The sequence below is a fragment of the Zeugodacus cucurbitae genome, chromosome 4, assembly GCF_028554725.1.
Source record: "Zeugodacus cucurbitae isolate PBARC_wt_2022May chromosome 4, idZeuCucr1.2, whole genome shotgun sequence".
NCBI lineage: Eukaryota > Metazoa > Arthropoda > Insecta > Diptera > Tephritidae > Zeugodacus > Zeugodacus cucurbitae.
The window spans coordinates 66,158,008-66,182,751 of record NC_071669.1 but is presented as its reverse complement, the minus strand read 5'-3'; the positions used below and the strand labels follow the sequence as shown (position 1 = coordinate 66,182,751).

The 24,744-nt window shown below is 35.9% G+C and overlaps 1 protein-coding gene across 4 annotated transcripts in view; it reads left to right on the top strand.

Annotated features, from left to right (window-relative positions):
- LOC105214731 (ammonium transporter Rh type B-B) overlaps nt 1–24,744 on the top strand; it is a 32,639-nt gene that overhangs the window by 5,090 nt on the left and 2,805 nt on the right. For all 4 annotated transcript variants that reach the window (XM_054228683.1, XM_054228682.1, XM_054228681.1 and 1 more), the window contains 4 exons: nt 2,364–2,532; nt 5,463–5,628; nt 6,864–7,125; nt 16,600–16,790. In XM_054228683.1, coding sequence (XP_054084658.1) covers nt 2,364–2,532; nt 5,463–5,628; nt 6,864–7,125; nt 16,600–16,790 — 788 coding nt within the window. The remainder of the gene's footprint in view (nt 1–2,363; nt 2,533–5,462; nt 5,629–6,863; nt 7,126–16,599; nt 16,791–24,744) is intronic.

Genomic DNA, 24,744 nt, shown 5'->3' with positions numbered 1-24,744 from the left:
ATTTTAACCATTTCTAGTACAGAGACACCCTATTAGAAGAAAAAGATTTTCTCTGAATTAAATTAATATATCTGAGAGATTTACCGATGTTTTCGGTGAAAAATTATCCTGAGGCACTGAGTTCTTCATATTCGATATCCGGGACATTGAAAAGTTATATTCCGATTTCGACAATTTTTTCGCAAGTGATGGCACGGATGGTATACAGTATTTATGTAAAGTTTATTCTGCTAGCTTCATTGATTCCCAATGTATATGTTATAACATGTATAACAAGTGAAGGAATCAGATGGGATTCAAAATTGAGTTATAAGGGAAGTTGTCGTGGTTGTGAACCGATTTCATCCATATCCCACAAGTGTCATCAGGCTGTCAAGAAAATATTATATACCGAATTTCATTGAAATCTGTCGAGTAGTTCCTGAGATATGGTTTTTGACCCATAAGTGGGCGATGCCACGCCCATTTACCATTTTGTAAAAAAATCCGAATGCAGCTTCCTTCTGTAAAATTTCATGTTTCTGACGTTTTTATGTAGTGAGTTAACGCACTTTTAGTAATTTTCAACCTAACCTTTGTATGGGAGGTAGGCGTGGTTATTATCCCATTTCAAATCTTTTCATGGTGTATGGTGGGGTACGTAAGGGTGCCGACTGCAGAAAGTTAAATTTATATAGTTTTATTGGTTTGTGAGATACTATATACAAAAAACCTCTTTGGGACGGATCCACGCCCTCTTCCAAAAAAAAAAACATCCAAATATGGCACAGTACCACAAAAAAATATAAGAGTATGTAACTGTCCTTGATGTATTTAAAAATACTAGAATTTTTTTCAAAAGTTTTCAAAGCACTAATTCAAACTAGAGCTCCACGCTTTTGTCCATCAAGCCAATGAAAAATTACATAATTTTATATTAACGCGTAAACAATGGCTAAGCCAATTTAATACTGGACAGGATGTTATAACTCCAAATGGGGAATTTTTGCTAGGTGCATATGTAAATAGAAAGTTCTATATATATCTAATAGATAGTTGAAACTACAGTATATAAACATACCCACAGGAACAACAAGTGAGGTTTAATATGGGGAACCCATTTTGTTTTTCTTGCTGTGGTTGTTGTTGTTCATAATATTTTTGAGAATGTTTGTTTGAAAAAACTGACTCTGATGTGGCTTGCATTTAAAGGAACAGCAGTACTGTGGAACTTTCAGAAACCAAATTATATTAAGATACATATGACCTTGTTAATCAGGCCCATATGACTTTTTGCTTGACCTAAAACGTGCTACAAGCTAATCAATTCCCTACTGGGTTCAATTAAACGCATTTATATATAATATTTGGCTAAACACGCCAGTAGACAATCACACATCTGAAGCTGGAATTACGCATTTAGTATGTATGCATGTGTGTGTAGGCTTGTTGGGAGTTCATGGTTTATTTACCGTAAATTATTGAAAGCTTTGCGCGCGCGTACGTGTGTATTTAGCAAATCCACCAACGAGCAAATACGACTACCTTGGATTTCTCACACTCCCATAGATCAGCTAGATAAGCCCGTCCATTAATCTTAATACAATTGGCTTTTGGCAGTGCAATTGCAACAGCCTAATTGAGGCAATTAGATGAAATTAATATGCATGGCATAAATACAAACATACAAATAGACCTACATAAATATTTGTGTGTATATATGTGTGAATGAGTACATTTGTATGTGTTAATTCCAGAATATGCGTATATGTATATATCTCCATGTGTGGATGGCTGTGTGAATCAATTTTTTTTTATTTACATGCGGACTTATGGCTATTATGATAAATACATACAGTTAAACATACAAATATATGTATTTGTGTGTGTGTAAGTGCCGTAGTATGTTTATCTGCCCGGCTTCAACATCAATTATAAAACGATAAATTCGCTTAATAGACTGATGACAGAGTGAGAATGAGTGGCTCTGTGCCATTTTTAATTACTCTAACAAAGCTATTAATTGGATTTGACTCCTCTACAGTCATGTACACACATACACACACACACATTCAGATATAAATTCATTACAATTATGTTTAATTATTTTGTATACAACTCGTAGCCACATATACATAGATATAGATCTAAGTGGTCTCATGTGATTATATTATTTGGCTGATAAAAAGAATTAGATTCATTGAAGTGCATGATTGGGTGAATTGAATCAATTAAAAAAAAAATTGAAATAAAAAACTGAGTTTGGAAAAAGTTTCGCTCTTTCTGCTTAACAAAAATTATTTATGGTATCTACATTATTTAAATAACTATAATTTTTTTAAATTATTTTTTTAATAAACATAGCTCACATTCGTTTCTTGCAGATTTCCAAGATGTTCAGGTGATGATCTATATAGGCTTCGGCTTCCTGATGACCTTCTTGCGCAAATATGGCTACAGCGCTACTGGTTATACACTCTTTCTGGCAGCACTGGTCGTACAGTGGTCGATTTTGGTGAAAGGATTCTTCCATATGGAAGATGGAAAAATCAGGTATATGAAAGAAATATTTCAGAAATTCTTTTAATATATTTATAATAATAAGGAAGATTTATTATGCCAATAACAAATTGATGAAGATGAGAATAAGAGAATTAGAATACTGAAACTGTAAAAATAACAGATTTTTCGAGCATATGATACAATTGTATCAATCAAGTAACAGTTGTCAAAAAAAACTCTGAAGAAAGTATTATCTTTTTGAAATGTGATTGGGCTATAACTGGCAAACGGGGTTATAGCCGAATCAATGATAGCGCGACACTTCTCTCTTTCCTTCGCAGTTCGGTGCCAGTTGGAGATCACAAGTTTAACTAGGTCGCTCTCCACCTGGTCCCTCGAACAGCATGGACGCCTTCCCCTTCCGCGGCTTCCTCCGGCGGATACTGCATCGATCACTTTCAAAGCTGAAGCGTTTTTTGGTCCATCCGTACAACATGACCTAGCCAGCGTAGCCGCTGTCGTTTTATTCGCTGAACTATGTCAATGTCGTCGTATAACTCGTGCAGCTCATCGTTCCTCGTATTTGGTATTCACCGTTGCCAATGTTCTGACGACCATAAATCTTGCGCAAAATCCTATCTCGAATTTCCTCTCGAAAACTCCAAGTTTCGTCTCATCTGATGTTGACATCGTCCATGTTTCGGCACCATAAAGTAAGACGGTAATGATAAGCGACTTGTAGAGTTTGGTTAGATAAATAAAATTTCAACTGGCGAATGTTTAAATGATAGATGATAGACAGAAGGATGATAAAATTTAAGAACTAATTTCTATTCTATATTTAAAAAACAGAAAATTTTCCAATTTCAAAAAAACAAAAAAAATCTGTGAAATGTGAAACTGATATAATTCTCATAAAAAAAAAAAATCAATTTCAATCTTAAAAATATCTTGTTTACTTTAAAAACTGTCACTACAATACACATCAACTAAGCTTTTATTTACACCAACCACGCGTAGAATCTCACATGCGACAGAAACAGAGTTTCAGATAATTATTATTTGAAGAGAAAATAACTTGATCATAACAAAGTCCAGAACAAAAGCAATTCAGCTGAATTCAGTGACCCTGCGGCTAGTTTAATAAAGAAAATAACACGAAAGAGAAATTTGCGAGAAATCTGAAGATAACATAAGCGTGGTACGTAAAAAATAAGCTCCGTAAGCTGAGCAAAGACCAGCAACGAGCGCTAAGTGAAGAAAAACAAATCCTGTTATTGCGCTGCATTTGAACAGTAAATTAGAAAGAAGCAAAAACTACTGCAGACACTGCATTTATTACCACAAAGATGTTATACCGTAGATACACAACCACATGGAGACGCAGCGTTTAATATAAAACATAAGTTCTTCAGACAAATACACGCATAGATGATAAGCAAAAGTGCAGACAAGAGAGAGAAAGGAATTATTTTCCCAACGACGAATCATTTAAGCGCGACAACAATAAAAGAAATTGCATTTTCCACAACAACACAAACGCCGCTTTCGACTTCATACACGGCTAGGTGCAAACTGTTGATTCCACCATAACAGTTGGTGGCGAAAACATTTACGTGTCTAGTTGTTTTTGTGGTTGAGTTGTGCAGGTGTCTACGCCATGCACTTTGCCGCTGCAGCTGCTTTAACCGTTATCGCTTTATACATATTTGCATATCTACTTATTTTTTTACACTGCATCGTCTATCAAAGCTTTCATCGTCAGAGAGACGCCACAGGCTTTTAGCGACATGGTTACCATGGCCTCTCATCTCTCAACTATCACGTTCAATTTGCTTGAACGTCTGCTTCACTCTGCGAGTAATCCAAAACAAAAAATGCCTGCAGTGTTCAAAGCTCAGCGCAGACATGAATCATGTCTTTTTTAGAGTCGATTATTTTTGCTACATAGAAATCTACTAATAGGTCTTAGCAGACTGCAGGGATTATGTAGATACATATCGATTCAATCTTTGAATAAAGAAATTTTAATATAAATCTATATATATTTTCTTAAATCTAATTTCTAAGTTCCCTAGAGTCAAAGTTGAAGTTTTAAGTAACTTCTATAACCTAACCATCCCATATAAAGTAATTTTAGAACTGTAATCGAAATGCCCTAGTTGTTGTTGTAATGGTTACTCAGGCCTGCCTGAACCGACAAGCCTAGCCTAATTGTCATCGAAGTCATCAAACGGGAGGCCCAGGAAACTATCTGTTTCGATAGTGGCGGGCCAAAGGAAAAGGGGTGTTAGATGAGTAGGGTTAAGGGGGCATACAAAGAGGTGGTTAGCGTCATGCGGGGACTCTTTGCATGCAGGACATACATATGTTGAGTATGTTAAGGTCTAGTCTGGATAGGTAGGAGTTTAGTCTGCTACAGTATCCAGAACGAAATTGCGCCAGGGTTACTCTAGTTTCGCAAGGCAGCTCGAGCCTCTCTGTGTCTGCAATGGGGGGTGTTGTTTCTCCAAGTCACGGGGAGGGAGTCAATGAAGGTGTTAATAGCTACTCTGTGAATGACGTGCAGTGCTTGGTTATAGTTAGTTGCAACTGAAGTCCTTTCGGTATAGTCTTTTATCGCATATCATAGACCCGAGCTAATATACACCAACCAATATAGTTTGCTTCTACGATGCTATTTTTATTTAACCCTAATTATATTGTTTTCTAACTCCAGTACTCAAGCAGCAAATAATTCAAATGGTTGAGAGTTACCTGTCCGGTTATGTACATTTAGATAGTTTGTAAGCCAGTTGAGCCTTCTTTTCGCACTCGCTTACTCAAAAATTGCCTAGAGGTATACTTCTCAAAAAATATTTACAACAAAAAATGGATAGAAATGTAAAAAAATAATAATAATATAACTGTATCTAACCATTAAGCTCACAAACTTTTTAATCTACTCACTAACTCTATTTGCAATACTCATTTCTTTACAGCTTAACATTGGAAAACATCGTCGACGCAGATATCGCCGCCGCCGTCCCTCTGATTAGTATGGGTGCCCTACTGGGCCGTACAACACCGGTTCAACTCTTATTTATGGCTATCATCGAAATTGTTTTATTCGCACTCAACGAATATGTCGCTTTGAATATTTTCAGCGTAAGTTAAACTTTATGAAAATTAAATTATTCACCCTTTTTTTGTAATTAACAAAAAGCAAAGGACTCATTAATTATTGCCATATTGCTTAATCTGCAACACCTTAAACGCAGTCTTCCTTGCTAGACGCCACATTTATATATAAATACAAAAACCTTTACATAGAGTATGTGTTTTAAATCCGCTTAAGTAAACACCCTAGAAGTAGCACTGAAGTATATTTATGTTGTATAATACAAAATTGCGCGTAAAAAGTTGAAGCAGCCCAGTGGGAAATTGAGTTGCTCATGAGCTTTTCAAACAACTAATAAAAATGAAGAAAAACATTTTCAGATTTCAGTCATTTTTATTTTCAATGGTGAAGAAATAGAATATCCATGATTTAAGGTCGCAATTGACTCTATAGGAATTCCAAAACAACTCCATATTAACGCTTATAAAGCTTTTAGGCCTCAATTACTATGGGTATAGAAATCCCAAAACAACTGCAAATTTAGGCTTATAAAGCTTTTAAGACTTTTAAAGCTTTTAGGTCTAAATTACTATGAGGATAGGAATCCAAAAACAACTCCATATTTACGCTTATAAAGCTTTTTAGACTTTTAAAGCTTTTAGGCCTCAATTCAATCACCGTTAAACAATATTGATAAAATTGATTCTAATCGATCAGATTTGTCCAGTCAGTTTTCTGGTTCTAAAACATAACATCGTATTGAAATCAATAAAAGCTTTCTTTTTACTCTTAACTATAGTTGAAGGTTCTCGAGAGTTACTGTTTGATCTTCAATACCGACACCGAATGAAATCTAAAAATAAGTCAATCGTACTTTTAGTTCCAAATTTCCTACTGGGTAGCTGACTGCCCGTAATTGCGCACACCTAAGGGGTATGCGAGTACAAAAACATTTCAACAGTTTTTTTTTGTTTCGTTAACATCTACTAAGTAAACGTAGAGCCAGAGTATATGGTTCGTTGCAACTCAACCAAAGCCCCTTTCAAAAGCTCTTTGCTGCACAAAGCTGACGAACAGCTGCTACTTACAAAAAGAAACTGCAACTTTTTACTCATTTTGCTTGTTGCTTATTATGCAGCTGCTTTTGCACAATGTTTGTAAGAACTTTTTGTTGTTATTGTTGTTGTACTTTTTTGTGCAAAACTGTAGCTGTCTATAGTTTATAATTTTATTTTCATTTTACGTTTCTCAATCGCCCTCCCTCGCTCTCTTACTTTCGCAGGTCTGTGATGTTGGTGGTTCAATTACGGTACATGCCTTCGGTGCATACTTCGGTCTGGCGGTGAGTCTAATGTTACGGCCCGGCAAGGAACAAAACGAGTCTGGCAAGTACGAAGGAGCCAATTACACGTCGGACATCTTTGCCATGATCGGCACATTGTTCCTGTATGTGTATTGGCCGAGCTTTAATTCGGTGTTGGCCGACGGCAGTGGCCAGGAGCGTGCCATACTCAACACGTATTTATCATTAGCAGCGGCAACAGGTAAGCACGTACACACACCGACACACACACACACACATACGCACCCTCGCACAATAGCATCTCCGGAACACTAAGCGGACTGTGAACAATACAATGCAAGCAGGCAACAAGGATCATGAACACAAACAGGAACAATGGCAAGAGTCCTACTTGTGTTCACACTTACGCTTGAGCGCATTAAAGCAAAATTAATGTTGGTTGCCTACACACAGGCGTGAATACATATAGACACACACCCATACATGCACAATCTGAGTGCATGCGTTCCAAGGGGTTTTTAAGCCTGAATACATAAATTTACAGTTAGAATTATAGTATTTGTGCGAAAGCACCTGTCGTTGTACAATTCCAATGCTTACAGGCGTAGTGCCTGTGATTCAAGCATACATATATGTAAGTAAGTATATAGCTGGGTTTGAGTAGATATTAGTCTAATACGGAGGCAATTTGATCAGGCAACAAGTGTTCGCTTTGAGCCAATGACAGTTCCTTTGCGAAATTATGATGGATTTATTTGTGTCGTTCCAAGTATAAGTAAATAAATACTTACACATTTCTAAATACATATGAATCCCGTTGTGCATAATACATTTTAGTAATATTTTCTCGAAAGCTTCAGTGAAATCTGACAGAGTTACCACAATTTTAAAAATTTAACCCATAGAGTAATAATACTACAGCAAATATTAAAAAACCCGAAAATGTAGGAGGAATCGAATAAAGTTATAGAACTGAGTTTCAACCAGTTTAATATTTTTAAAACACTCTAAAATGTATATGAATTACCGATCAGATATTCGCAGTGGTAACCACCGTGGAGTAGTCGCTGCGGAGTGCACCCAAGCATTTGGTTTAGATCCCACATTCTGACCAAAATCGACAAATAAACATAGTCGAAGGCGACATAAAGCTTGCAACTCACTCTTTTTGAAGTTTCTGCAAAGAATTTTTCTTAGTTTTCACTTGAGATGAAAGGTCGAATAAACGCCAGACCGCAAGAGGGCGCACTTAAACCATTAGATTAGTTATGCTATCTCAAATAAGTTCAAAATAAGCAATATTCAACAAATTTGATATTCTTAAGGTTTTCTCTCCTAACTGTCGAAGTCCCTTTGAGCTGCAACGTTCCCAAAAGTAATGTTCTAATGTATGTACATACTCTACCTTCAGCCAATTTTCTTTTATCGAGCTACTTAGGGTGAGACCTCAGGAGTTTGTGCTTTGTTGTGACCACATCATGCTAATTTCTTCTCTAAGTTTGATCTGTCAGCTATTTCAGCCAAAGCAATTTTGTGGTTCACCGCGTATTGGTGGTGTTCCCGGACCTGAGTGTTTCTCTAGTCTGCAATGCTTAACGACTTCTTGGAGGGATCGGGTCCCAGCCCAATTTATGACATGTTTATCAATTAAGCGTTTATAAGAAAGCAGGGTCCACTTTATTGGTATCCAATTGTAAAGTTGTGCCCAATCTGGATAGTTGGTTTGCTTAGCAGTTTCCTGAAATAACACTGTGTTCTGGAAACCATTGCAGGTTTACCATGAAAGAGGAAGCCTCTAATAGCTCAAGGCATTATTTTCCTATCTTAAAAGATATCCTTAGGGTCTTCACTTCGCTGTCTGTAAATACATATATATATACATATGTTTTTTGTCGTAAACACCCTCTTTGTGAGGACGTCGAGTCTTTCTTTAATTGCAGTATTCTCTATTTGAAAGAAACAACAGTGCTCTGGTAGCCCGAAGGCGATTCTGGTATCTAATTTTTATGCAAATACTCAAAATTTAAAGCATTTAATATGTGCTATTTAAAAAAAAAAAGTGTCAGACATTTTTACATTATTATTTTTCAATTTGTCTGAAGTGACCTTTTTTTATTAAGAATTCAAAATAGTCCACCGTTAACCGAAATTCAATACAACACACAGCCAAATATACCCATAATTACTTTGAAAAGTATCAACGTGCAAAAATATATGTGTTTGCCTGAAGTTGTAGTTGCTGTAAACACGTATATAAGTAAATATACCGCTATATATGTTTGTCGTCAGGCGCCTGCATCAACACTTGTTGGCTATTTGAGGTAGACGAATTTATACGCTTGCGTTGTGTCGCTGATCACGCGACAAAATTTCGTATTCCACTCACAAACTAATTAAATGTCAAACACTAGCCTTAACACATTTCGCAAATTATTTTAAACACGTTCAAAAAGCACCTATGTACAAACAGCGGCGACAATAAATACAACAACAACGCTCTAGACATACTCACACACGCACCACCAACGGCAGGATATTTCAGGACGGACTTTGTTGAGTATTTTGTGCAACAAAGTTGTACGTAGTCACCTAATAACTAAACTTCTATAAATTCCAACAACAACAGCAAGTAAGTAAGTGAAAGCATAACAACAAGTGGGGAGAAGGGTGGACATGTGGAAAACACATTAGATTGCTAACAGTGCACAACAACAACCATAACAATAGCATGTCTGTGGCATAGCGCGCAAAATAAAGAAGGAAGTATTGCCAGGAGCTGTTAAACAGCAAGCAGTTTGCAGAAAATTGCTGTAGGCAGCTTAGCGGTTAAGGTGGCATACTACACAGTTTCCAATGAATTGAATTAGCCGTCGCAAGCGTAGGCGACACTCACGCCACATAAATTGCGGCAAAAAAGGAATTAAATCTATACGCAATGAGATAGTGGAAACCAGAAGTTGTTATTGAAATTTCATAGGAATATTGATGATTTTTTAAACTATAACTGGTAGTTAGAAAGTGTTGTTTAAGGCGAGAAATCGCCTACTCAATTTAAATATCAGAAAATATTATTGACTAGACTGACGATTTTAAGACGAAAAGTAATTTAATCTGGTACTAAATAGTTTGAATTTAATCATTTTATAGAAATAGAAATATCAGATACTTACAGCAAGAAATCGCATAGAAAATCGCCTACTCATATCTTCATCGGTGAAGGGTATATCACTACAGAAACCCGAATTTTGTTCCCTGTTTTGATGGTTAGACCCTTTTTATACTCACCTCTCTCGTCTGCTCCCTTATTAAGGTTAACGTCATCTGAAAGCAGTTACTTAAGTATAACTTTAGGAGAATATGTATGTATGTATGTGATTGGCGTAGAAACCGTTTAGACGGTTATAGCAGCGATGATAGCGCGCCACTCCTTTTCCCTCGCAGTTCGGCGCCAGTTGGGGATCCCAAGTATAACCACCCCTTAATCGGCTTCGTCCCGCGGGTACTGCATCGAACACTTTCAAAGCTGGAGTGTTTTCGTCCATTTGGCGTGCCCGTTGTCTTTTTATTCGCTGAACTACGTCAATGTCGTCGTATAACTCGTACAGCTCATCGTTCCATCGTCTGCGGAATACGCCGCTGCCAATTTTCTGAGGACCATAAATCTTGCGCAAAATTTTCCTCTCGAAAACTCCTAGTGTCGTTTCATCGGATGTTGACATCGTCCACGCTTCTGCACCATAAAGTAGGACGGGAATGATGAGGGACTTGTTGAGTTTGGTTTGGACTTTACTTTTCAATTGCCTACTCAGTCCATAGTAGCACCTGTTGGCAAGAGTGATTCTGCGTTTGATTTCGATGCTGACATTGTTGGTGTTGTTGATGCTGGTTCCCAGTTATACGAAATATCTAGGACTTTAAAGTTATGACTGTCAACAGAGACGTGGGAGCCAAGATGCGAATGCGCTGACTGTTTGTTTGATGACTGGAGATATTTCGTCTTGATAACTTTAAAAGAATATAGTCTGACCTATAGTGAAACTAGTGGGGGCTTATGAAAGATCTCTCATCGACCATTTTCCAATAGCCAAAATGCATTAATCTATGTATAAGTCCAATCGGCGGTGACTTGCTGAGGAATTTAGTATGACAGTATGGGGAACTCTATTAATGGGTTCCTATAATCTATATGTTTATTTATTCCAATAAAAACGCAATAAGTTAGATTTTACCAATCAATTGTTACAGATATCAATAAAACTATTTCCTGCTCCCGAGTTTCTAGTCTACAACATATCACTCCTATAACTAACTCTTGGATAATATTCAAGCTCTAACTTATGTACTTTTGAGAAATATGTACTTTGAAGTACTTTGGATCGAGACTCCTAGATACTCTTCATATGAAATAACAACTACAAATTTTGAAATGTTTTTAAATACCAAGCTGCCACCAAAAGTGAATACGTCGTCATTAATGTCGGCAACTAAAAATTGCCAACAATTTTAAGAAAAAATTATTATTCGATTTCGAAGTTCTTAGCCTCCAAAATCGAAATAGTAGGATTAGTAAGGTTAAATGAACAGACTTACTCCGGAACAACATTTATTGCTGACATATGACACTGATTTCTGCTAAAAGTGGTCGAAAAATGAGCCTCGGGACTTGAATTTAATCGAGACAGCTGCGGCAGTCCCTTGCCCAAAATAATTTTGAAAACATAATGGCATATCCTTATCTCAAATCATATGATTTTGATTTCTACTTGAAAACCACATGTCTAAAACAGACACCCATTATATTTATCATACATTAAAATCCACACACACACACCTGCAAATATAGCATTTCCTATCAACTCGTAACATTTTTTTTGTTATTTTTGTTTTAATTTAGTTTGTGGCCATTCACTTGAGCCGTTGTCGCTCGTGTAATTAAAGTTAGGCCAAGTTCGGTTGTATTGGGCATTAGGGCAGTATTAGCATGCAAGCCGACATGTTCTACACCATGTAGCACTTGTGCGCTCTGACCAAACCCAAGACAATAATGCAACCGTGTGACTGCCATTGAATGCAACTACTACTATAAACACAATGGCTATGTTTCCGTGCTAGCGCAGCTGTTGCACTATTTATAAAGCGCAAAACTGTATATGTACATATAAAATTGTGGGTGTATGTGTTGTTGTTGTTGTTGTTGCTCTGCCATATTGTTGCGCAAAAACATTTTATGGTTCAAATGACTCCGGCGGCGGTGTTAATTTAAACTGTTTACTGTTACTCATACGCCCCGGTGGCCAAGCGAACACCGCCACCACCACACGTGCAATAGGCAAGTAAATGCAAAAATATATGCAAATATGTATATATGTGTATGTATATATATGTGAATGGCAACAACAACACTTACTTCAGCACGCAGGTGCTGCGAGAGAGAATATTGTAAACATTTAGTAGGTAGCTATTTCAAAAAATCGTATTTAATTGTTTTTTAAGCTAAAATGTTGTACAAAAATGCCAACAGCATCGATGTCAGTCCATACAGTAGTTGTAGTTGTTGTAGCAGTAAACATGCTGTAAGCTGGGTGTTAGAGCAACAAGGTTCTCGTAACTGCACAGCGCTTGCATTTAGTGCTTAGTGTTACAACAGCAACGGTAATATGCTGCAACATAATGTGCCATAATTTTTTGGTAACACCAAAGCAACAACTAGATGCACACCCAACACCAGCAGCCACCACATAAACTAATGGCAACACTAACAAGCTTGCCAGCAGGCAACCAACCTAAAACACCAGAGTCTAACTCACCGAAAATTTTGCAGTGATATGACATTAATAACAGCAGCAGCAACAGAGTTTCGAAATGCCTCACATGTTGCTGTTATTGCTGTTGTTTGTATTCATTATACAAGTATTTACATTACACTGCTTGTAATTTAGATTGTTACAGTAACGGGCACTATTTAGTTCAGTGAATGGCTGAACTTCTGTCTGCCTTGTACTGCATATGGTTACACATCAACGCTGATTGTTTTTGTTGTTGTGCATTTATGCTTGCGGTGCGATAATTTTTATGACCATCTGTATAAGCTGCTGGTGTGCTGGCCGCGCAACAAAAACGAGCAAAAAATCGTTGCTAATGCGTTGCGGTAAAATTGAAATCACAGCATATTTCGTACATTGCCTCTGTGTTTTGCCTTTAATTATTTGAGGTTATGGTGTATATGGATTTTGTTCGAAATAATAACAATTTGCGTTCACCAGCAACTAGTGTGTGTCAGAGCAAAAAAATAAATTTTTAGGTTATGATTTCATGGATTGGACTTGTCCAAACTGCCTTATACTCAATGAACAAGTTTTTTTTCATGACTTACAACAATCAATTTGGCTGTCCTTACTCAATGTACTCGTACAATACCAGCCTAGAGGCTAGTATTGGCAGTTCCATTCTAATTTTTCTACTATCCCGATATTCAGATTATCCAGATAATCTTATTTTCGAGAGACCTTAACTATCTAGAAAATATTCCAATATCCCAGACCTAATAAAAAATATCAAAGAACGCAATGAAAAACTCGGATATTCGTATTATTAAATTAAATATAAATTGGAGGCCCTATTTTCCACCTAGGAACTACGGGAAAAAATATATATAAATTGGAATGCTGACCAGATGATGTTCATGACACCGGATATCCGCACGATTAACCAAATTAGAATTAAACAGACATAACTCAGATTATGAAAATTAAATAGTTCCCAGCCCTAATACAAATCTGTTGAAGAAGCATTATTCTACAAGTCGGTTCTATTGAAGATCACTGAGCTAGTTATTTCTAGGTAACAACGCTAGTTGAACTTAGAACCACTTGTTGTATCACCAACTTCCAAGAAGAAGACACTATTATCTATTCTTTTGGCAATTTTGAAGACTGAGCCCAGACTTGCCTTGTGATTTTCGGAATCTTATTAAGCTTTAATTGAATTGCTTAATTTCGAAACTCGATACAATTTTCAACTTCCAAAGAAATTTAGGAGACTAATTTATATTTATTAGAAACACATAACAACAAATTAAGTGAACAATATTCATATAATTTTAATATTCACATACATGATTACTAAGACAGCCACTTCAAGTGAATATGTAAACCAAGTATATATCTGTATAATCAAATTAGTAACATTTACATTCGGATAGTATGAAATACATTTATGTACATTTACGTAGTCCTCACTGACAATAAATCATAATGCCATCATTAGGTGCTTAAAGCTGATGGCTCAGTGTGACAGTGATAACAGCGGTGTATTCATGTACTCCGAAGCTTAACTACAACAATTATACGAGTATGCAGTTATACACAGCAAGCAGTGAACAATGAATACAAATGCGGTCGAGGCTTATAGTGAAACATAATAATTATTGTAATAATTTGGTGGTGGATGTGGGTACGACAGTTATTGGGCCAAATTTCAGCATTCATTTGTAGTGATATTGAATATTATTGCAGTAACTAAGGGTAACTAGCCTTTTTTAAGATAAGGGGCTAGGTGAAAAAAGAAAATATTGAAATATGAATTTTTGACGGAATTTTAACCAAAAAACTCACGTTTTTGGTCAAATTGGATGGAAAAAAATTTTTGTAATTAAAATAACAAAATATCTCCCCTTCGTTAACTAGATAATTCAAAGATGTGTGTAAAAATTAAACAAAAGTGCTTTATAACTTTTCGAGATATCCTGTCCACCGAATTAAAAAAATGAGTTTTGAGATAAGCGCGTTTAAAATTTCATATTCATATTGACGTGTAAGACAAAAATGTTTTTATTTTTTTAATTTTGAAACCCACTTAACCCCTTAAGAGGACAGTTGATTCAATGCGAGATTATCTCTCAGTAGATTGGAGATATAGAGCCCTTTCACGAGGGAAATGTACACATTAAGATTTATAAATAATTTAGATCGGTCATATAAGAATCCAGTTTGTATTGTCACTGGAAACAATCCGAAAAATTCTTAGCAATATTGGCAAAGCTTTCCATCTCTTGTTTCTTCCTTTTATATAAAAAAACGTTTACCAAAATGTTTAGTGAACCGCCTTCAGTGACTTGCTAGAAGTGTATATGTTACTTAAATCCTGGAACCTTAACTCTGGATCGAAAATGCTCTGATATATACATCATCGATCATCGCAAATTGATCCTTCTTAAGATAATATTGGGAGAAGACAGAAAAATACTAAGAGAGTGTAGAATGAACCACACTATTTGGAGTTGTTAGTTAGTAGAATTGAGGTTCAACAAAACAAAATCCATTCGATGGTAATGTAGCATGACCGCATGACTAAAACCCAGAATGTTCGGACAAAAACCCATCATTAGAACATATTTTCTGAAAACAGAACAAATCCATCGATCTAATTCAATATTGGAGAATGTGGAGATTCAAAGAAAGTGGCGCGCTGTCCAACTATTCAGTTTCTGCAACAAAAATTTGTTCAATTATTATTATTCAAAGTTGCTAAAGAGAGTATTATAGTTTTGTTCACAAAACGGTCGTTTATGTCACCCAGAAATAAAAGATTTAGATTTGGGGTTATATATACCAAAGTGATCAGGGTGACGAGTAGATTTGAAATCCGGATGTCCGTCCGTCCGTCTATCCGTGCAAGCGATAACTTGAGTAAAAATTGAGATATCATAATGAAACTTGGTACACAAATTCCTTGGCACCCTGAAGAGGTTGGTATTAAAACTACTAAAAATGCTTTAATTCAGTAAGGCAAAACACCAGAAACCGTAAATTTTATTGTAAAGATAGTACAGAAGAGCTGCACTCAAATTGGTATACAAAATATTAAATGGGCGTGGCTCCGTCCACTTCTAGGTCAAAAACCATATCTCCGTAACTACTCGACCAATTTTAATGAAATTTGGTTCATAATATTTCCCTCTCATCCCAACGATATGTTATTAAAATAGGCCAAATTAGTTCACAACTACGCTTACTTTCTATGTACCAGAACTTTGAATTCGATCTGTATAAAGTAAGCACTAGTGAATATACCAGAACAGAATTGTGTTCAAATACTTCATTTATAGTGTGGCATCGCCCTTCTGAAAATCACCGAAAGCGGACCATAAGTTTTTAAGGTGTCATATATCGAACATGAGCACCTCAGTGCTTCTGTGTTAGCCCTTCCTTGCTTGTTTAAGTTAAGTTGTGACCAGATATTGAATTCTCATCGTCAGCTCTTGCACTGCGTAAAAGCTCTATTCGAATACAAAGATACAAAAATACATTTTGGTCAACCCTCTAGAACACGAATATACAAACACATAACGCTACCTTTATAAATTTTGTATATGTTTGAGATAGCTTGACATGTAAAAATATAATCAAATTAGGAATCGAGCTCAAACTATATGATTCATCAGTTTGGAAGCAACGCACTTAACTATGTTGATAGAGTATAACATTATACTGCTTGCTCGTATTATGTTTCTCCACCTATTGTTCGTCGTTTTTCAGTGTGTCCATTAATACTTGCAGCAGATCGGACGCGCATACATCATTTTCATATATTTGTATTTTGCGTACACTTTGCTTGCCATTGTGTGCGTATTTTTTCATCATTCATACATTTTAGCATATACGATGCGATATACATAATACCAATACCAATGGGTCTTTGCTTTGTCTCTTTGCAGTTACAACATTCATAGTATCGGCACTTGTTAGTCACGAGAACAAATTGGATATGGTACATGTACAGAATTCAACATTGGCTGGCGGTGTTGCCATCGGCACTGTTTGTAATTTGCTAGTTGGTGCACATGGCGCTATATTAATTGGCATCATTGCCGGTTGCATTTCGGTGCTGGGTTATCGCTACCTCTCGGTAAGTTCGCACTACTCCATTGCCACACACACACCCTCAATGGTTGCGCACTACACTTTTGTCATGCTAGCAATTTGTATTATTTTTGTTGTTTTTGCGTACGGTATGCTTTTAAACTCGCTTTGTTGTAAGTGCCTGCCGGTTATTGTTAAGTTCTTTTTTCGCATGTTACAACAGAGCAACACAAAGACACGGCTATGCATTAGCGCCGAGGCCTAAAAGCGCGTACGCATGTGTGAGAGAGAGTGTGCTACCGTTGCTAATTAGTGAATATGGAATTTTGACCTAAGCCTTGTATAGTATTCGGCATTCCACGTCCGCAACACATTTCATTACTCGGTGCAACCGGCCATGCAATTAGGTGTGCATACATCGAGGCGCCCTGTCCGGGTTATTACAAATTTCACCACACGAATTGCGCTTGCATTTCAAAATGTTCAATAATTATCGTCTATTTTGTCGGCATTTTGTAGATTATTGAATTGTGTTGCAAATAAATGCATTGGTTTTGGGCGCATTTTCGTTGGGGTTCTATGAAAGGTTAGCTGTGCGTGCGTTTAGATCGCATTTGCGGTCGAGTGTGTGACATTTATGTTTCTATTGTGATTCGAAATTATTTCAGATTATTGAAATAAAATCTAATGCGGAAATTTAGATCTAGGTTGTGTCAAATGAGCTGTATTTTATTAAAATATACTTTTCGAAGCTGAAACTCAGAAATAACGCACATGAATGTCGAAAATGCTTGACGAGATCAAGTCAACTCCACAAAGTCTATTCCAAAGCAGAATTAAATAAAAAGTATTTTCTGATGGCTTTTATTCGACACAATATTCAAACAAGAAATCTTTAAGCTCTCAAAAAGCTCAATGAGCTTTTAAAGCTTTAGCGCAAATATATGTAGATGCTGAGGGAAATATAAATACTGTGTTTTGCATTGGTAAGTAAACGTCTTAATTTAGACATGGCTATGTCACTTTGCATAAGTGCCCTGCGCGAAATGCCTACTTTTATGAATGTCGATTTATGTTATGTATTATATTTATGATTTTAAGCTATTTGAAGACAAAAAAGTTAATGCTTTTGTGTTCTAATATATTTGTTTAAATAATAAAATAACTAAAGTGAATAAATGAGCACAACAATTCATGTTTTATGAAAAAATTAAAAACATTCTTAAAATGTTAGGCTACAGAGTTCTCATTGGGTATTCATTATTTCGTGCTCACCTATACAGTCACAATTCCTCTCGTGCCGACCACTGCTGTAGGACTTCCTGCCGTTCATATAACATCTAAATATACTCTGAAAATGTGGAGAAATACCTGTCAATCATATATCAAACATTATAGATCATATGCCAAAAGCTCTCAAAGCTTTAAAAGCTCAAAAGCATTTATTTATTTTTAGGTGGAATTTAAAAGCTTTTGTTTGTCAGTTGATTTTACATTATATTTAGTTTTAAGCATCGATATCTCCATCTAAGCTTTTGAGCTTTCAAGCAAGTACAACAAATCTGTATTTCTATCATAAAAAAGCTTCTCATAAAAATTTGTAAGCTACTCCGATTTGAATTAAAGCATGTAGGACTCTGAAAATATGGAGAAAAATCTGTCAATCATATCCTAAGCCTAAAGCTGTCAGAGCTTAAAAAGCTCGATAGCTTTTATATATTTGTAGGTGGCATTTAAAAGCTTTTGTTGAACTGTCAGTTTATTCTCCATTTTTTTAGATTTAACCGTCCATATCTTCCACCAAGCTTTTGAGCTTTCAAGCAAGTACAACAAATCTGTATTTCTATCATAAAAAAGCTTCTCATTAAAATTTGTAAGCTACTCTGATGTGAGTTAAAGCCAGTAGGACTCTGAAAATATGGAGAAAAATCTATCAATCATATCCTAAGCTTAAAGCTGTCAGAGCTTAAAAAACTCAAAAGGTTTTATATATTTGTAGGTGGCATTTAAAAGCTTTTGTAGAACTGTCAGTTTATTTTTCATTTTTTTTTTTAAGTTTTAACCATCCATATCTCCATCTAAGCTTTTGAGCTTTCGAGCAAAATGCATAAGTTGTTGCAAAACGCATTTTTTAATGAATTTGATCACTCATAGAAGACACTGATGCATTTATATCTCTCAGTTAGAAACGATGCATCTGATATATTGACTACCCTTACTCATAGCGCTTTCAAATGCAATACACTTTTATTTTTATTTTATTCATATCTTAGTCGTTTGGTCAGGGATACATGAGTTGAGATTCTTTAGTAAAATGAAAGTACAAAAAACCAACCGATAAAAGCTAATTGTGTACCAATTATTCATACCTATATAACAATAAGTGCATTTGAGGCAACTCATAAAGCCATTAGCGACTAATGAACAAGGAGTGTTGTTGCTCATACGCTCAGTACGACCAAACAATTTTATATGCGGAGCAGTGAGTGGCTAGTGCTTTTATGCCCTACATACAAACTTTTCAAATTTAATGATAAATATGTATATGAAAGTGAAGTATATATGTATATGGGTACATATTTCATACAAATATACGACGCCTATATCAAACGAGAACAACAAAGTAACATTTTCCGTGTTATAAAAAAAAAACTGATAATACAATATTTTTTATTGTTTGTGCAGCTCTCCATTGTAGCAAATGTCCATAAATATAAATATAGTATGCTGCTGCACATACGCTTTCATATCTCCACATTTATGTGTTGATATGTATGGATTACGTACCGGTTATGGCTATACAACAACAATTACAACAAATATTACATACATTGAACATTTCGGGTCGAGCTTGTTGATAGTGCTGTTGTGTGTTGTGACGTGCATTCAATTGTACCCTTGATATTTCATGTTAGGCTCACTACTATACAGCTGTTGTTGTTATTGTTTTTAACTTGAGCAATATTCATTATGATATTAGCATTAGCCTTGTTTTACCGCCAGCATGCTGTTGTTTTTATTATTCACCCCTCAAACCGCCCTCGCTTGCTGTGTATGTTTTGGAGTAACTACAACAACAATTTACAAGCGTAAACATTACAAACTAGCTGCCTTACGGCCTACAACAACAAAAAAAGGTCAAGTATTGGACGAACCACAGCAGCGTTAGTCGGCCAGCACGCTTAACAAACGCTTTTCCGAAACTTTATTATACACAAATTTTACTAATGGCAATTTCGGTTTACGGTCCAATAAAGGAAAATTTTAATTAAAATATCTGGCCTAAGCGCATAATAATAGAGGAGTCATTGCTTTCAACACACACACACTCTTGTAACTATTGTGCAAGAAATATTTCATTATTTTTACTTGAGCAATAAATTGCATATTTTCACCACCAAGAACACAAACACACACCCCCTTACGTACGTAGGCACACATCGGTTATTGTCGGGCATATCAATAAAATATTTGTTTGCGGTGTAAAATAGTTTGTTGTTAATTTGTCTGCGTTGTTTTTAAGGGTTCGAATTAGAGCGTGCGCAAACAATGGGCAAATTAAACTATTTCTCAAATAGTCTTAAAATAAATAAAGTAAGAAAGATTCTGGATTGCAGTGCCTTTTGTAATTTGGGTTTAAAGTTGTTGGAAATTTGAGTAAGAGTGCCCGTGGGGCAAATAATCTTATTTGCTAATATTTATGTTTTCCTCAAGCCAAATATCAAGAGCTGGTTAACTACTAAGTAATAATATCCAATTAATTCTAATTTGGGTACGAAAAGGGCGAATGTAATATGAGTTATTAAAGGTTCTAAATTCCAAAAAAACAAAGAATAATAACTGTATGCAATAAAGCACAAAAAGTACCATTTTCATATTTGTTAAGAAGGCTAGTTATTTATTTAATTAAATAATACTAAAACACCATACTTCCATAACATACGAGTACATATTTCAAGATTAAGGAGTAGGCAAGTGAAAACTAGTTAGCCTTTCAAGCAGACAATTAGACTTATATAGTTTGAGTAGATTAGCAAAATTTCTTAATAACTTGAATATAAGTATTATCTGATGTACTAGTGGTTAGAGTTGACCTATGTATATTATGACTTTCAACTTTAGTGCTAGCACTGTTTCATACAATTCCAAAAAAAGTTTTCAAGTGTATGTCCATCATAATGTTGATGCAACGATTATTTTGAGGGAGTTCCTATTCGAATTAAAATCCGTGTCCGTTCCGGTTACATAGACCCTGCTATCGTGGGAAAGGCGACTCTTTTGGTAAGTCTTCGATTGAATTACTGTCAACCAGATTTTCCCAATGTGGCAACCACACGATACAAAATATTTGGAAGATTTTTCAACAACCAACTTCTTAACCTCATTTTTTTCAAAAACGAAGAAATCTATACTAATATTATAAAGCTGAAGAGTTAGTTTGTTTGTTTGAACGCGCTAATCTCCGAAACTACTGGTTCGAATTGAATAATTCTTTTTGTGTTGGATAGTCCATTTATCGAGGAAGGCTGTAGGCTATATAGCATCAGGAGCAAAGAAACAGTGGTAAATGTGTAAAAAACGGGGGAAATTATTTATCTTTGAGGGCTTCCGTTCCTTGCGCTGCGAAAGCGGTTCAAGATTAGATACGCTAAGGATCGAGAACGTTTGGACCATTCTTGATGAAATGTTCAGAGGTTGTTCGTTGTGGATCTTGGAAGGTTTAGTCGGAAAATTGTAAAATTCCAAAAAGTGACTTTTTTCCATACATTTTTTTTCAATCTATCTATAAAAAAAAAAACAATTCGGAAAAGTCGGAAATTGACAAGTGGCAACAGAGAATTCAGAATTGCAAATGAACGGTGACATCTACAATGAAGCATTGAAATTCATATGCCATCACCAAATCGTCAAATTAGAGATGTACTGAATCGTGCATACGACAGAATAACTTTGGAACAACAAGTATAAAGAAATGTTCCATTACTTAATGAGCAGCAAAAGACAACCTGTGATAAATTGATTAAGGCTGTCCATGATGGAAATGGTGGACTTTTATTTCTTGATACGCACGGTGGAACTGGGAATCCTGATTGATTCTGATATCATTGATTTTGGCAACAATACGATCTCAAAATGGCATTACGTTGGCTCTCGCATCTACTGGAATTGCAGCAACGCTACTTGAAGTTGGAAGAACGGCACATTCGACATTGTAGCTTCAGTTAAACATGCAAATCTATGAAACATCTATGAGATGAGCGCAATTTTCTAGAAGCACTTGACAGAACAATGAAAGACCCTTGGAATAATAATCGTCGCTTTGGTGGCGTAATGATACTGTTATTGACAAACACATTCTGTTATTTCGAAATCAACAACGGCGGAGGAATTGAACGCATGTCTCAAGTCATCGTACTTGTGGCGGCACGCGAAAACCATATGATTGACCATGAATATGCGGGTGTTCCTGCAACAAGAAAGCACCGCAGAAGATTTGCAAAGAACTGGGCAAATTCTGGTTAATACTTCTAATGGTTTGAAATCAATCCGAACATGAGCCAAATTTATCGTAACTACGATTGGTTGAGTGCACGCAGATTTTTAACTGCCAAAAATACCGATGTCGATGACTTAATCTATACGACTTAAAGTCAACTTTCGGGAGATTTGTGTTCATACACATCGATCGATCATGTTGAAAATGAAGACGAAGCTGTGAATTATCCAGTGAAATTTCTAAATTCTTTGTCATTTATTATGCTTCGCAATCTTCAAGCAGCTATTGAATAATGTAATAGTTGCAAGAATTTTTTAAAGGGACTTACAAGGGGGCAGAATGCTTGATTCCACGAATTTCTTTGAGTTCCAACGATTTGCCATTTCAGTTCAAACGTATTCAGTTTCCAATGAGACTTGCATTTGGGATGACAATAAACAAGTCTCAAAGACAGTCGCTGGAGGTGTGTGGCATAAATTTCATTCACGAGTTGAAAAATCATCTTCTCTGTACATTTACGCACCGGAACAGAAAACAAAAAATGTTGTTTATTAAGCTGAGTTACATTGAAAAAAAATTAGAAAAATCGCAAATAAATGTTTTCCAACACTATACAAATTCAACTTTGTTTTCAAAACAAATAATTTCACGCAGTGCAACGACTGCGGAGTCAGCTAGTCTATTGAATACTAGCCAATAATTTCCATAAAAAGAATGTTACACAAATAATTTTAAGTTCGTCACACTATATCTTAGAAAATTTTCCGATGGGATTACTAAAATCGGTAATATATTACCAAATAATATATGTATATTCAAAAACTATAATGAAACTGACTGGATTGCTTAGAACACAGAATGAAAAGACAATTTTATGACTACCACCTTTCTACTTCTGATCGGTTTTTGCGTATTCAAATGCTATTAGAATACAATTAGTATTAGGTACTTTCATCACCAGCAGCATAGCTCCGCCTTTGGTGGGATTACCAGGGAATCACCTACTATGAGGTGCTAACTTACGGCCTAACTCTTAATTCGGACCTATATTATGAACAATTAGTCCGTCTTAAAGATACAATTGCCTAGAAGCTGCCAGCATTGGCTAATAGAAGTTCAGTTGTATTCCATCATGGTAAGGCCAGGCCACATACATCGATAGTGAGTCGCCAGAAGTTCCGGGAGATTGTTTGGGAGATTCTTTTGCATTCACCTGTCGGTCTGGCACTACTAACTGGATTGGATGAATGATTTTGGTGGTGACAAATTCGACAATACAAAGCTTTTAAAAACCGACAGTTCCAGCTTTTTATCGATAGGAATAGAATGACATTTTGAAAATATTTGCAAAGTCTCAACGAGTTATCGAACAGAACGTTGCATGTTTGACCAAAAATGGAATCATTCTAACTATGATAAATAAAACCTCTATTTTAATGCAAAAAATGCATTTGATTTACTAGACCTATTAAATTATGTCTTGTTAAACAAATTCAAGCGCGAAATATTAATTTGTAATATTTAAACTATTCTTCCCACTCAAATCGATCAAAACATTTGAGAAAATCGCTAAAATTCCGCTTTCAATAATTTAAATAAAAAACTCTGCAACTTTCATACTTAATTAGTTAATTGCATTTTAGATGTTAAAAATAATTAAAATATTTCACAAATTTGATATAGTACATAAATTCCACAGAGTTGCTTTTATATGCCTTGCCAATGCATTGACTTTAATTACCGAGAAAAATCAAAAGTGCCCTTGACAACTTTCGACCACGATATGCAGCAGCGCAGCGATTGGAACTGCCACATCAACGAGTCTATGCATATAACCGTTAAATATATACACACAACCGTTAAATATATATATGTGCATATAAGTAACAGTCATTATTTTATAACAAAATTTATTAAATTTAATTCAAAATGCAAATTAGTCACTGAAGAGTACTTAGGTTGTGCAACCACCAGTGACAAGCGACCCACACCCCAACCACTCTCTCTACAACAAGTTCGCATACTTATTTGCCCTGCTGTTAAGGCTGACGACAAACGACGACGAGCATATTATTGAGCCATTAAAGGCCATCAGTACAGGCCGACAGACGGGCGTACAAAGCGATAGGCAGGCAGTGAAACCACAATTTAACAGCGGAGGGAGTGATTATGGTGTTGCTGGCTTGCAAATTTGCCCTCAACAAAGCACATTAGTATTTTTGCCAACACTTCGCTTCGCTGCAATGTAGTAAAATGCTCAATTTTCAATTTATGTAGTTGTATGAGGTCGATTGTAGCATTAAAGGCGAGGGTTGCCATACCCAACGAATTGCAATATTGAATTACTGCAATGACAGCGTTTGTTGCAAAGGGTGATGAATAAATTTAATGTAGCTAGGCAAACATACAACGGCACAACACTCAAGAGCTCTTTCTCCGCCGCACACTCCCCCTCACCGTAGTGGGCCTATGGCTGTGTAGAGGTTACCGCGGCACTTTGAGT